The 14,066-nt window shown below is 38.5% G+C and overlaps 1 protein-coding gene across 1 annotated transcript in view; it reads left to right on the plus strand.

Moving 5' to 3' along the window:
• The window catches only part of LOC117291237 (carbamoyl-phosphate synthase [ammonia], mitochondrial-like), a 35,042-nt gene extending 21,202 nt beyond the window's left edge, over nucleotides 1–13,840 (plus strand). Inside the window, exons 22-34 of the mRNA XM_033772852.1 lie at nucleotides 475–538; nucleotides 1,308–1,489; nucleotides 1,910–2,034; nucleotides 2,449–2,518; nucleotides 3,143–3,210; nucleotides 3,596–3,749; nucleotides 4,759–4,866; nucleotides 5,738–5,827; nucleotides 6,806–7,051; nucleotides 7,555–7,713; nucleotides 8,478–8,593; nucleotides 9,685–9,814; nucleotides 10,745–13,840. Of these exons, the coding sequence (XP_033628743.1) occupies nucleotides 475–538; nucleotides 1,308–1,489; nucleotides 1,910–2,034; nucleotides 2,449–2,518; nucleotides 3,143–3,210; nucleotides 3,596–3,749; nucleotides 4,759–4,866; nucleotides 5,738–5,827; nucleotides 6,806–7,051; nucleotides 7,555–7,713; nucleotides 8,478–8,593; nucleotides 9,685–9,814; nucleotides 10,745–10,843 (1,611 nt within the window). The 3' untranslated portion in view covers nucleotides 10,844–13,840. The remainder of the gene's footprint in view (nucleotides 1–474; nucleotides 539–1,307; nucleotides 1,490–1,909; nucleotides 2,035–2,448; nucleotides 2,519–3,142; nucleotides 3,211–3,595; nucleotides 3,750–4,758; nucleotides 4,867–5,737; nucleotides 5,828–6,805; nucleotides 7,052–7,554; nucleotides 7,714–8,477; nucleotides 8,594–9,684; nucleotides 9,815–10,744) is intronic.
• Nucleotides 13,841–14,066: the final 226 nt, after the last annotated feature.

The following is a 14,066-nucleotide window of genomic DNA, read 5'->3' on the forward strand; positions in this document are numbered from 1 at the left end:
GGGCAGCATTCACAATGATGAAAGTTTGACTGCAGTTGGGCTGGTAAACCTGTTTTTGCCAAGCTAGATTGTGCTGTGTTCAATTAACTTAACTTAACTTAACTTGAATGCATTTATAAAGCCCTTTAACACTGTTTCAAAGCGCTGTACAGCCAAAAAAAAACTTCAGAATGTAGGATAAAAAACATGAGCATGAGTAATATGGTTTTAAAAATACACAACAGTTAAAAAAGAAGCAAAAATTTAGTAAAAAATTAGCATACTTTTGTGCTTACCATTTTTTTGGTAAAAATTAGTACCTTCTTACACAAATGGCCACATGCACCTTGTGTGGAGGCACGTGCCCTAGCCGACTTCATCCCCTGATTTTTGCAGCCAGAAGCATGTCAGAGTTTAAAATTAAGTAGATTATTTATAATAATGCAGCTTTCAGCAAATTCTATTGTTTCTCCTTTGGACTGTATTTCTTTTTAGGAACATGACGTCAACTTCAACGACAGGAGCACAATGGTGCTTGGATGTGGACCATACCATATAGGTAAGTCCTCAAGCCTACTTTATGTATTAGACTTGTTTCTGTGTGTTTGGCTCAGACATAACGACAGTCACGAAGGGAACTGGAAGAGAAACTGGATGGGTGCTACACACAAATTTTGTGAAAATTCTTCAATGTACACTGGAGTCGACATATGACAAGTACCGTACTGTATGGCAATGAACCAAAATAATTCACTATAATGCAGCAGCATCGTCTGAGACTCGCAGGGCACTCATACAGAAACATTAAAGAACCTGTCTCTCAGCTCAGCACCTGGTCACCAACACATGGAAGGAGGAATAGGGGAAGACAAAAGCTTGGCTATACAGATGTAGTTTCCATGGACATCTGGGTGCTTCCAATTGATCGCCTCAGCTTAATGAGGGATAGACAAGAATGGGCAAATCTTAACATGATTCCGACCACGTTTGACTAGAGAAGAGAGAGAGAGTGTGTATGTGTGTAGCAGTGCTTGCAGTGCTGTCAAATTGAATGTTTCTGTTCTGTTATTCTTAGTTTCTTGAGTGAAAAGTATTTCCACCTGGCCCGTTGTCACTTATTACTTCTCCGTTGCTGCCAAATTTGTTTCTTCTGTTCTTAAATTATTCTTCCAAACAAATTCCAATACATTTTCTTCAATTTTGCTCTAAACCCTTCTTCGTTATGTATTGACAAAAAAAATGTATACCCAACTCCTTGTTCAACTGTTTCTCAGAACTAAAGGTATTCAGCAAGAGAAATTCTTCTCTTTATTTCATCCTACTTTCAGGAAGTAGTGTGGAGTTTGACTGGTGTGCAGTATCCTGCATCCGTTCCCTAAGGGACATGGGGCACAAGACCATAGTAGTCAACCACAACCCTGAGACTGTCAGCACAGACTTTGACGAGTGCGATAGGTTGTACTTTGAGGAACTGTCCAGAGAAAGGGTGCTAGACATCTACAATCAAGAGGTATAACAAACCGCGAGGGTTGGCATGGTCAGCAAAATAATAACAATAATAATCATTGTGGCTTCTCATAATGCGCACATGTCCGTCACTAAGTGACACTCCTACATGATGAATAGTAAACGAACAATCAAAAGTTAAGTTTTAGATGTGGAAGGAAAAGCTAAAATAGGGGAAAACTCACCCGCTCAAGTTGGGACTGAAAACTCCTACCACCTTCATGCTCCAGTCGAGCTGGGATTCGAATCCTGGTCCACGGTGGTAAAAGGCAGGGAAAGAAACCACGGATCCCAACTTGTCGTCTTCAGAGCAGCATGTCTAACCTAAATAGAAGAGAGACAAAACTAGTCTTTCACTCCTGCTGTTGTGGAATCATCTGCTTTGCCAAAGTAAATTTTTGTCCACTTTTTATTTTGTTTACAGCAAAGTAGCGGGGTCATCGTATCAGTAGGAGGTCAGATTCCGAACAATCTAGCCCTCCCTCTCTACAACGACGGAGTCAACATCTTAGGCACCAGCCCCTTAATGATCAATGCAGCAGAAGAGAGGTATGTTATATTCCTCCTTGACTTACAAAACTTTGTCTTACTCCAGTAAGGACATCTTATAGTCACTTGATGATTGTTAATAATAATATTTAATAATATTTAAGAGATGTTAAATTTGCATCGGGGTTAAAGAGTATTAATTTTGGTTTTTACCCACACACTGATGTGTGTTAGCACTGTAAACTCAGTACTTTCCAGAGTCCTGTGAAAAAATATCACAGGCATATTCTAGACAATCGAGGTTGCCCGGTAATAATATCAATAAGCAGGATTTATACAGCGCCAAACATCAAACCAGTCACTGAACGCTTTACAATATAAGAAAAAAAAGGATTACACTATCTGTTAGACCAGACTGTCCTTATTTGGCAATGTTTGTTTCTATTTGTTTTGACTTTGATTATATTTCTGTAGGTCAATCTTTTCAGCCATCATGGATGAGATTAATGTTGATCAGGCGCCATGGAGGGCACTCTCCTCATTGGTGAGTTTTATAGTATAAGGGTCAGGGCTCAAGACCACAGGGTTTGTAAGTCACAATATTTACTGGACCAGCATTTATTTTACAAGACCAAAATGTAATGAGAGATTTTTCCACACATTTTAATATTTAACTGTTAACTGTTTTTATTTGAGCAAGCACTAGGAAAATATTTCTTTGATTTTGTCATGCTTCAGTACTCGATACAATTGAAAGATATTTAAGATATTGTTACACAGTGGATTTTTTTTCGTCAGTTAAAAAATACAAGACCACCGGACTTGTCTATGCATCAGTTTATTGGCCCAAGGCTAAAATCACTGGCCTGCATACAGTCGAGGATTAACTTCTAGACCTGAGGTGATTCTTGGTAACAGATTCAACTTTGGAAACATGATGCAATGGGAATTTTTTGAGTGCTAGGTGGCAGCAGACTTACCAGGTAAATTTCCATTGTTTACATAGTTCTGAGCATGCGCGCATAACCAAGAACAGTGGATTTTACCTGGTAAGTCTGCTGCCACCTAGCGTCCCAAAAGTTCCCCATTAAGCTGTATCAAAGGTAGTCAGATTAAGTTTGTAACAAATTAATATCGTTTATTAATGCTACATTGTATCTTTCATTAGGATGAAGCCCTTGAATTTGCTGCAAGTGTTGGCTACCCATGTTTACTACGACCGTCTTTCGTCTTGAGGTGAGTCTTAAGTATAAAACATACCAGAAAAAGCCAGTGAAAACTTTTGATGTTGGAAATGTTTGATCTGAAATATCTGGTTCATTTGAGGTATTACTTTATTCTTCGGTATATAGATTATATGGATGGGTGTTAAAAACAATATCGGGAAAAAAAAAGAAAATGCAAAAAATTCAGAGGAGCTGTTTATGGTAACTTATTTGTCGAGAAAATGTACTGTGGAATGAGTGGAATGAGTTATGGGTTATATGGAATATTAACCCATTTTTTTTGCATAGCCCCCCCCCCCCCCTTAAACATTTCTTTGACTTGAAAGCTCTCATGGTTCATGTAGGACAAGTGTCCAACTTATGAATTGGAATTGTCTTGTCATTTCTCCCAACAGTGGGTCAGCAATGAATGTTGCTTATGGTCCGGAGGATCTAAAGAGCTTCCTGGCTGCAGCTGCGAGGGTATCTCAGGAACATCCTGTCGTCATCACAAAGTTTGTTGAGAATGCCCGGGAAATTGAGATGGACGCCGTGGCTCAAGACGGAAAGGTAAAGAGAAATTTAGGTCAGAGCTGATGTGGAGAAAAAACATTGTAGCTCAGGACAGGAAGGTTAAGAGAAATTGGAGTTGCAAATCAGGCCAGTTGGGTTAACAAATTGTGGCTCAGGATCGAAACATAAATAGAAATTGGAGTTCAGGGTGAAAAGGTGAAGAGAAAAAGGTAAAGAGAAAATGTACAGCTCATGCCGTTGAAGTAATTATTAGTTGTGCCTCAGGGTGGCAAGGTAAAGAGAATTTCAACTTGAGGGCAAAAGGTACAACTTTAGCTCAGGCCAGAACGGTAGAAAGAAATTATAGTTCAGGCTGAAATGTGAAAAGAAAAATGGTGAAAGGTGGAAGCGAACTTGTACCATAAAGACAAAAAAGCAACATTTGAAGGGTTGTGGTTGTTCTCAGGATTGATTGATCCCTCCTGTGACATCATATACAAGAGCAACACCCTCACTGAGGTCAAACAAAAAATCCTCTTTGATTGACAATCGTAACATGTGTGGTACTTGTGTGCATGCATTTCCATTGTCTGGCTTCATCTAAATGGAGGATGGAAGCGGTTATTTCAAGTTTATGTGGTTTGGTGACAGGGATGAGATTGTTCAGACTTTTGGCTGAATTCAGACTTTTTATGTCGGCCTGGTGAAGAAAACCAGACAATATGTTTTTCCACAAATAAAGATATTCTTCTCACTGGTCTACTTCTCTATGGCTTTGGAAACTGTTTCCAAAGGCTCCTTAGGATCTACAACCCCAGGGGTACTTAATGGTAGAAATGGCATAGTTTCAACATACCTTTGAATTTGTATCCAAGTTTTAGACTTTTTCGTTAGTAATGACTCTCACCCCTGTCAGGTAAGTAACTATTTCATATAGACAACTGAAGATCAGTTGGGTATGGTCAGTGTGTTAAGCCATGGATTGAGCCACAGGTCAGACTCCTACAAATTGACTCAATATAATTATACTCGGGGGGGAAACATTAATGTGTTGTGTTTCTTTCAGGTTGTTGCTCATGCCATTACGGAGCATGTAGAGAACGCTGGGGTACATTCCGGTGATGCTACTCTCATTCTACCACCTCAGACCATCAGCAAAGAAGTTATCAAAAAGGTAGGATCAAAAATAAAGTCATTCTCAGAAATATGTGACGATTGTGACGTGGGAAAAGAAGTAATGTTTCATTTGAACTAAAACAATTTGAGATAGAGTGAGACGTGGTAGGTTGTACAATGGTTGTTCAATTGTATGATAAAGCCGAGTCAAAGAGCATGAATGTTCAAGCAGTGCGCCATGGCCGAGCAGTATAAGACCACATGACTCAAGTTCTGGGGTGCGTTCCACTTGCGCAATCGAAAAGCAACTGTTCATGCAAACAGTTATCTTTGGATTGGTGCGCACTACGCGATGTCCATATGGCGACCTGAAATGAAGATGGCGACACCGTTCGTAGTTTTGTTAATTGTTTTTGCTATATGTATATCCTCTTCTGTACATCATGACCGCAACTAATGAACTTAGTTATATCAAATTTGTATTATCAACCACGGAATATACACTGTAATTTCGTTTGTGACAAAAAAATCAATACCGTATGCTTGTCCGCAATTTTAAAACAACACGTTTGTCCGCCAACACCTCAAAAGTATGTTCGCGTAAAGTTGCCAACGTGATCCACGGTCGCGGTGCACAACTCTTTCCACTGGAAATTGTTGGCAAAGTATGCAACTGTTGGCACTGTTTGTGCGAGTGGAACGCACCCCAGGTGTTTCTAATAAGCAGAGTGTTGGTTCGAGTTCTTGTCTTGGCACTTGTTTCCTTGACATGATACTTTACCCAGTGTTTCTTACAGGTGTCCTCAGGCTTGCGATCTACAGTGATGACTTTATGGGGTATTTCTTACCAAATCTAATAACAATAATAGCTGTGTCTGCCCTTGTCTGTCTGTAATGGTTTAATGAGAAATGTTTTTCTCTTTCTTCAGATCAAGGATGCAACAGCTAAGATAGCCAAGAAGTTCAACATCTCTGGACCATTCAACAGTCAGTTCTTGGCCAAGGATAACGAAATCATGGTAAGAAATAGTTGATGTTTCTTGATAGAGGAGTGAAGTGGTTTTTTGGGGAATGGTTGGTGGAAACTCCACTACAATATTTTTTTCTTTAGTTATGCCTCAAACCATTAGGTGTTTTTTACAACATTACAAACAATTTGTTTAGATGGAAGTGGCCCGGCTCTAAAGGCCACTCAAGTGCGGGGTTCACAAAAGGGAGAGAAAAAGAAAGTGGAGACTTAGGTTAAAAGAAACCCATTCACATTACCCTGAACAGGGACAGATTAAAGGAAGCAGGAAAGCAGAATGCAGGCAAGGAAATCCAAAGTGAAGCAGTGTGTGGGAAGAAACTCATTGAATACATGAATATTTCTAATAACGAGGGACAGGGAGATCTGGGGACAACTCAGCGGTAACATCATTGACTGAGGACACCACTCCAAAGAGAAGAATAATAATAATTATAAATAATATTAATAATAATACAGACATTTGCAAAGCGCCTAATGCAAAAACCTCTAAGCGCATAAAGAGAACAACAAAATATACACTGAGTGAAAGATAGATTACAAGTAAGCAGATAACAAACAAGCAGTTTCAAACAAATGAGTTTTTAACGGAGACTTAACACAATTTAAAGAACTAGCCTGGTGAATATGCACATGACCACTATTCTAAAGATGAACCTTACTGAATCAATGGCCGGGTTTGAATCTATCGATTTCACAAGGGCCGTTGGCTGCAACGACAACATTGCAGAGTAAGCGTTTTTCAGAATTCCAGCCACTGCCGCAGACGTTAACAGCAGAACCACAGTGAATGGTCACTCAATTTTTGAATCTGTATAGTCTTGGAGCATACTTATGAAAATGTCAAATTGGTACATCACTGGCTCTTCTAAGAAAGTTGTCTCTTGAATTAAATTTTTTAACATGGGGCTGATGCAGGACTCTTTGACTGTATGACTTTAAAATTTCCTCTTATTTTTTTTGTTTAAAGGTAATCGAGTGCAATCTACGAGCCTCGCGGTCTTTCCCATTCGTCTCCAAAACCATCAACTGTGACTTCATCGATGTAGCAACAAAGGTCATGCTGAAGGAGCCATTCGACCCTAATATGCTGCCCTCGCTTGACAATCCATTTATCCCGCAGGGCTATGTCGGCATTAAGGCACCCATGTTTTCTTGGCCACGTCTCAGGGATGCAGATCCGTTGCTGAGGTGTGAGATGGCTTCGACAGGGGAGGTAGGAAAAAACCCAAATATCACTTCATAAGTTTTATAAACTCAATTCAATCCTTCCTCCTCCACTTATACAAAAAGGATTTGATTTTTTCGATAACCACTTTGTAGGTACCTACCACCTGGAATGCATTTCATAATGCCTGTAAGCATACAAACTTGCTAAAGCATACAAACTGCAGAAATATGCTGCCAGTCAACAGTCATGAAGTTTAGGTTGTTGATACTGGTACTGCAGGGCTTGCACTTATTTGAAGGGGCACAGCAAGTTTCCTCTGGTAAGGGGCACTCTATGAGAAAAAGATTAATTTGTATTTTTTTGGAACTTTGCAAAGGGCACCACAGCAAAAGCACAGGGCAAAACAGTAGGTGCCATGGCTTATTTTGAGGCCTGTCTCACTCGCATCACAAAGAAATCTCCTGAGCAATATTTAATGTTCTACAGCTTAACGATACAGAACCCTGGAAGTAAGATTACTCAAGGCCCATTTTCCTTCACACCTGCAGGTTGCGTGTTTTGGACCCACTGTAAACGCAGCATTCCTGAAGGCTCTTCTTTCAACAGGCTTCAAGCTTCCCAAACAGAACATCCTGATCGGGATGCAGAAGAAATTCCAACCGGTCATTTTGCCAACAGTCCATAAATTTCACCGGATGGGTTACAAGGTAATTCTTCTCAACAGAATAGCTGAAGTATTTTCCATTTTTTGAAGTTGGAAATTCTTTGCACTTGATTTTTTTTCTCCAGTTGATATACAATTCCATTCAAGTCAATATTTATTTCATACTACTCCACTCAAAATAAAACATCTGACAAAATATGGTCCAGTAACCCATCCTTTCATACAAAACATCCTTTGTCCTCGCCACTTCACTCCTATTGGTTCATAGCCACCAATATTGTTTCTGAAATAGAAACTTTGATTGACTGTTATTTTCCCGCGTCTTTCTGGATCCTTTCCTTAATCCCTTTCCCCTCTCTTTTTCTATAAATGGATATGTATTTGTTTGTACTTGTTTTATGCCTCTGAAGAAGGTCCGGTTTGGATCGAAAGCTAAGGCCACCTACCCTATTCATTACATATGACAAAATATGACAAAGATAAGCAGAATCAAAAGCACAGAGGAATGGAGGGAAATCTATGTAAATTATAGTAAGGAGAGTATGAGGCTGTCAGATTAAGCCAAGTCTTGTAGAAGACAGCCCAGACAGACAAACTACAAACAAGGAGACAAGACAAACAGCTAATAATAAGAAAACATGAAAAATAAACCAGACTGGGTTGCTATGAGAGAAATATATACATGTACACTAGCAGGGCTAAAAGCCAATGGCTTATGACAAAGGAGCTGGACTGACTTTAAAAGAAAGCTATGCCAAGTTAGTTTTCAAGTTGATAATTATGTCTTTTTGTTGGATTTTATTTTAGTTGTTCGCCACAGAGAAGACGGCGGAGTATTTGAACGATCATAATATCAAAGCGGAGGTCGTGGCTTGGCCTCTTGCTGATCAACACGAGAAAACAGACGCTCCATCGGCAATCAAGTAAGTATGAGCAAGCATTAGAACTAGAAATTTTGAATTAGAATGGTTTATTAGCCAATGATTAAAAACAATCGCAGAAGTTTTAAGTATTGGTCTCACTTCATAAAAACCTATAGTTATCCAAAATCAGTACAATAAAATTTTACCTAAACTCCAATTACTTCTAACATACAAAATCCCCATTAAAAATATTCTTAAGACGGTCATTTTTTGCACTACAAACAAGCATTACAAAGCAAGTGTTGACCCAAGATTCAAAGAAGCCGCAAAATGTAGGTCCTGAGACACTGTGTGAACTTGCCCACGTCCACACAATCTGTTTCTTAACTGCACAATCACAATGGAATGTAACAAAGAGCTGTCTGGTTATGTAAAATGGAAATAAGCCAAACAATTCAAATAGCATCTTGGATGAAGAGTACGATATACCATTTTGTTTATGTAATAGAGTGTTGTGGCCGAGCGGATAAGAGCACCGAACTCAAGCTCTGATGCTTCTGTTCAGCAGAGTGTGGGTTCGAATCCCGGTCGTGACACTTGTGTCCCTGAGCAAGACACTTAACTATAATTGCTTCTCTCCACCCAGGTTCTTGTGATTGATTTAGCCGAAGAGCGCACATTAATGTTGCACAGGCTGCATACTCCCCACCAGGGAGCTGAGATGGTTTAAGGAGTGAATTAAGGCCCAGTGACCAGGGGTAATAATGTGAAGCGCTTTGGGGCCTTCGGGTTTGAAAAGCGCTATATAAAAAACGGGTTATTATTATTATTATGTAACTGAAAAGTGTTATCTCTGTTATTCTGCCATTCTTCAATTTGGTCGGCCCACAGAAAAGCTGCATTAGTTACCTTTTTCCTGTGTAAAATATTGGGCAAATCATCAAGCCCCGGTAACCAAAGAGTTGCACATGACTTGGACTCACATGTTGTTCAAGGTTGGCAAAAAGGCATGCTCATGATGAGACCTTTAAAATACTCAAGTGAGTGCTTAAAAGATGGGCTAACTTAAGGACAAGTTCATTTTCTTTTGACTGTGGCAACAGAACATCCACAGAAATATATTATCATGACTGTTTTTGCTTTTCCACCAGGTTGATCCAGAGTAAGGAGATTGATTTAGTTATCAATCTACCGAATAACAACACTCGCTACACCCAAGACAACTACCTGATCAGACGATGTGCCATTGATTCAGGGGTTCCCCTCATGACAAACTTTGAGGTAAGTAGCGTTCCCTGTAGACGGTCACAAATCTAACTCTAATTCTCATTTCATACATTGGGACCAGCTTACTTGTCTTAGAAGCCCTGCCTTTGACTCAGGGGTTCCCATCATGACAAACTTTGAGGTAAGTAGCGTTCCCTGTAGACACGGCCACAAATCTAATTCTTATTTACAGCCCTGACATTGATTCAGGGGTTCCCCTCATGACTAACTTTGAGGTAAGTAGCGTTCCCTGTAGACGGTCACAAATCTAATTCTTATTTACAGCCCTTACATTGAATCAGGGGTTCCGCTCATGACAAACTTTGAGGTAAGTAGCGTTCCCTGTAGACGGTCACAAATCTAACTCTAATTCTCATTTCATACATTGGGACCAGCCTATTTGTCTTAGAAGCCCTGCCATTGATTCAGGGGTACCGCTCATGACAAACTTTGAGATATGGTAATGTTCCCTGTAGACGCACAGTTACAAGGCTAATTCAAATTTCATAACAAGTCTAATTCTAATTTCCATTTAATTTTTTGGGACCAGCCTATTTGTCTTTTAAGCCCTGGTTTGGGTACTGTACAGTTAAATTAATGAAATCAAGATGGCCGAATAATGATGAAGAACTATAAGGCTTTTATCAGTGAGAACATTTATTTGACAAATTTTGCACAATCATAAGTGATTTTTCTATAGTAAGCTTTGAGTAAGCTGCCACGTTAAGACGGACATATTTTACGCAAATGTAAACAAGAGCGTAAGCATGTGTATAACTTTCATGTCAAACCCATGAAACTTTCACTTGTACGTGATCAGATGATTAGAAGAGCACACGATAGGCAAGAATTGAGAGTGAAAACTGTGGGATATTGTGCAAGACTGATTGACACGTAACATGCATCTAAAACTAACTTTTGTATTATTTCTTCTCGTGCATGAAGGTGGTGAAGCTCTTTGCAGAGGCATTAAAAGATGTTGGGAAGCTGGACGCAACGACCCTGTTTCACTTCAAGAAGCCGAGGCACTCTGCCAAGCACTGAAACCCGAATGGAACTAGAGGTTCCTGTAACAGCACTCAGTGCTTCAACAGGGCTTTGTTGGCAGCGCTGTTCATTTACTTTTCCGATCACAGTCTTATGTAGAGTGGTGCTTGGGTGTCTTCCCGGTCACACGTTAAACAATTGTAAGTAAGCAAATTGGCAACCCTGGTTTGTAAATTTATAGCAAACATGGGCGCCTTATTTCAACACACATCAGGCGACCGCTTTCTGCAGGTGCCCATATGTTACACAGTTATCACTGTCATACTGCAACAACCAATATTCCAGCAATTATTGCTCAAGTGTCATTCGGGATTTTGTCCCGGTGTGTGCGTGTTTCCCCACTATGGTAAATTAACATAGGCTGAAGGAAGTCGATTTAAAAGACGACGCGAACAATTGTATGAATTTTCTAAACAATTCACTGTTTTGAGCACACAGAGGGGGGGGGGGGGAGTATTCTCCGACCACACATGCCACACTGACAACCATTGCTCCATGTCTACCAGTGCAATTATTTTCCAAGCAAGCAGTGACATCAACTGATGTATTGGAATGTTTTTTAGGTTTGCTTTTACTTTCTGGAAGATACCCGATACTGACGGTTAGGTTTATGTTTTAAAGCATTATGTGGGGAAGAATATTAATGTGGTTTCAAACAAAAATAACCTTGAATTTATTTTCCACTTTTTATTTGAAGAATTATAGAGGCTTAAACTGAATACTTAGAATCCCTGAAAAAAGCAGTGAAGAGGGATGATCTCATATTAACCCTTAGAAATATGGTCTTTGCAATTGAGCCAATTGCTCTAGATTCTAAATGGTCTTTGGTCATAGTTAAATGCTGAAATGTCAAATATCTTTATAAAAGATTTGTTTTTGTGTTTGTGGTAAACAGGGTTTATAATTATAATGATGTTTTAACATGGATAGAAATGAATTTACTCTTTCAAAAGAATAATGATGCAATATTCATTGACAGTAAACAAGAAATTGTGGATAGATAATTTACCCTATGTGACATGAAAAGGAGACAGTGTTCATGCTGCTGCTGTGCAATATGTACTCATACAAATGTATTTTTTACATCACTCAGAAACCAAACGAGTGCAAAAGAGTGTGAATGCACACAGCACCATAATTTACATTTCTTCAGGGGTAAAATCTTAAATGAGGCATTGATTTGGGTGTCAGTAGAAGTTAACACGATTCTTTAAAAAATTCAGTTGTGGAGGACTTTATTTATCTTTCAAAAAGATTCGCTCTCTTTAAAAAAAGGAAGTTACAAAATGTTCATTCATGGACTGAGTTATTTCTTGAAGGTAATTTATCATCAGATGTAGTACTCCTTTTTCCGATAACAATTATTTAAACTAGTCATAAATAGTTAGAGTTTCGACATGTGCATTGTAGAAACTCTTAACTTGCACACTATACATGTATAACAAAGTCATGTGATTCTGTCAAGGCTCTGTTTGTGTGTTGTTGTCTTTCTATCATGCAATTGTTTATATTTTGGTTGAACTTTAACTTTAGTCACTTTGAAAATGAAATAAAATGCAGCTATTCCTGTACACCAAACCTGGCCTACTGCCAAATCAAGGTTTGGTAAGAAATCCGAATTCAACATTTCATGCTTTAAGTACGCACAAGTCGTGACAATGAGCTATCACCATGGTAATCCCATGTTAAAATTTTCCATGGTACTTCAAAGACAGGACTGAATTATCTCCAAGCTTTCATGTTATTATTCATTGGAGGGGAAGTGTCTTTAATGCTTTATTCACTTTTCTTTGACGGGAGATATTTTGTAAGCTGAAGAAGACAGTTTTATATTTCCTGTCCACAATGAATTGACGAGGTATTTATACTTTTGACATGGTTTATGATAATTCTTCAGGCGTTTTGCAGACAGTTAGGAATAGCAGAAAATGTGCGCCATTTTTGTTGCTCTTATGAGTAGGCAATTTTGTTCATTGAAGCTAATTTTTTACAACTGAGTATTTTATTTTGTTCATTTCGTGATTACTATTTTTTGTTTAAACTTAAAGTGGAAATTGAAAGTTACATGCTTGGAATCTGAAGGAGTTGTTAAAATGAAATAATATGGATTTGTTTGTTAGGGTATTTGTTTGTTTTTGTTTGTTTGCCTTGCAGTGTTAATTAAATCTTGCATTTTGTTTAAATCTCAGTTTATTAATGAATTGTATCTTCAGTACTTTGTATTCGTGTATGCATCTTGAAATGACAATTGACAAGATGTAGAGCATTCACTGTGCACTAAAAATGATTCTTGCTAAGCTAATATTCTAAAAAAGATGTCTGGCATTAGGGAAATCAAGAGCAACTTTACATTTAAGAGGAAGATAAAAATGGAAACCCAATTCACAAGCATAAGACTAAATTTGAGCATGTGACGATGTTTAACTTAATATATTCCCAAGAAGCACTCGGGGTAGTGCTGAAAAAGTAATTTGTGAAATGGAAGACCGTGTTTGAAATGTATTCAATATTTAGTTGTCATGTTTGTCAATGTTGAAATATACTGTAACATATGTTAGTAGGAAAAAAACAGTCCTGCCTGAAAATATCCATTTCGAAAAAATTCTAAAGTTTGGGAAGGACACGAGACGGACAATCACGCCACAGAATTGTCCAACCCCAAAACGATTAAGTCGAAGGTTGTATAATTGAACATTAACCAAATATCCTTGTATTTTCTACTGAAATATTTGAGACTACGAAGACAAAAAAAACCTGGCATATAGAAATATATTTTTGCAGTGTAGGCTAAGCTTTAAATGAAGCAGGGTATTCGTTTGTAATTTGAATTAGGAATGCGCTGTACTCTTTGTGTAGTATTTAGTGAGTATAAGTCATCATGCATTGTTACAACTGTAGACAATGCGTATTATTACAAAATTGTAGACGCCGGAATTTATGGAGAATAAAAATTCAATCGGACAGCACTTCACTTCAAAATTACTGTTTTTGATGTTTTTTATTTGATAGATTTGTTTTATTCGATGTCCCCCTCCTTTAATGCGAACGGACTGTAACAGGGCGGGAAAGTCCAAGTGTATTCAAAATAATTATTTTGGGGAATGGTGTATTCTGGAATTTCCTGGAACTCTTTTGAGAGGTTGTTTGTTGTTGGTGTTGTTGGTGGTGGTGGTTTTGCTGTTTGTGTTCGTTTTTCGTCGTTGATTATTTTTATTTTTTT

This window comes from Asterias rubens, chromosome 6, assembly GCF_902459465.1.
Source record: "Asterias rubens chromosome 6, eAstRub1.3, whole genome shotgun sequence".
NCBI lineage: Eukaryota > Metazoa > Echinodermata > Asteroidea > Forcipulatida > Asteriidae > Asterias > Asterias rubens.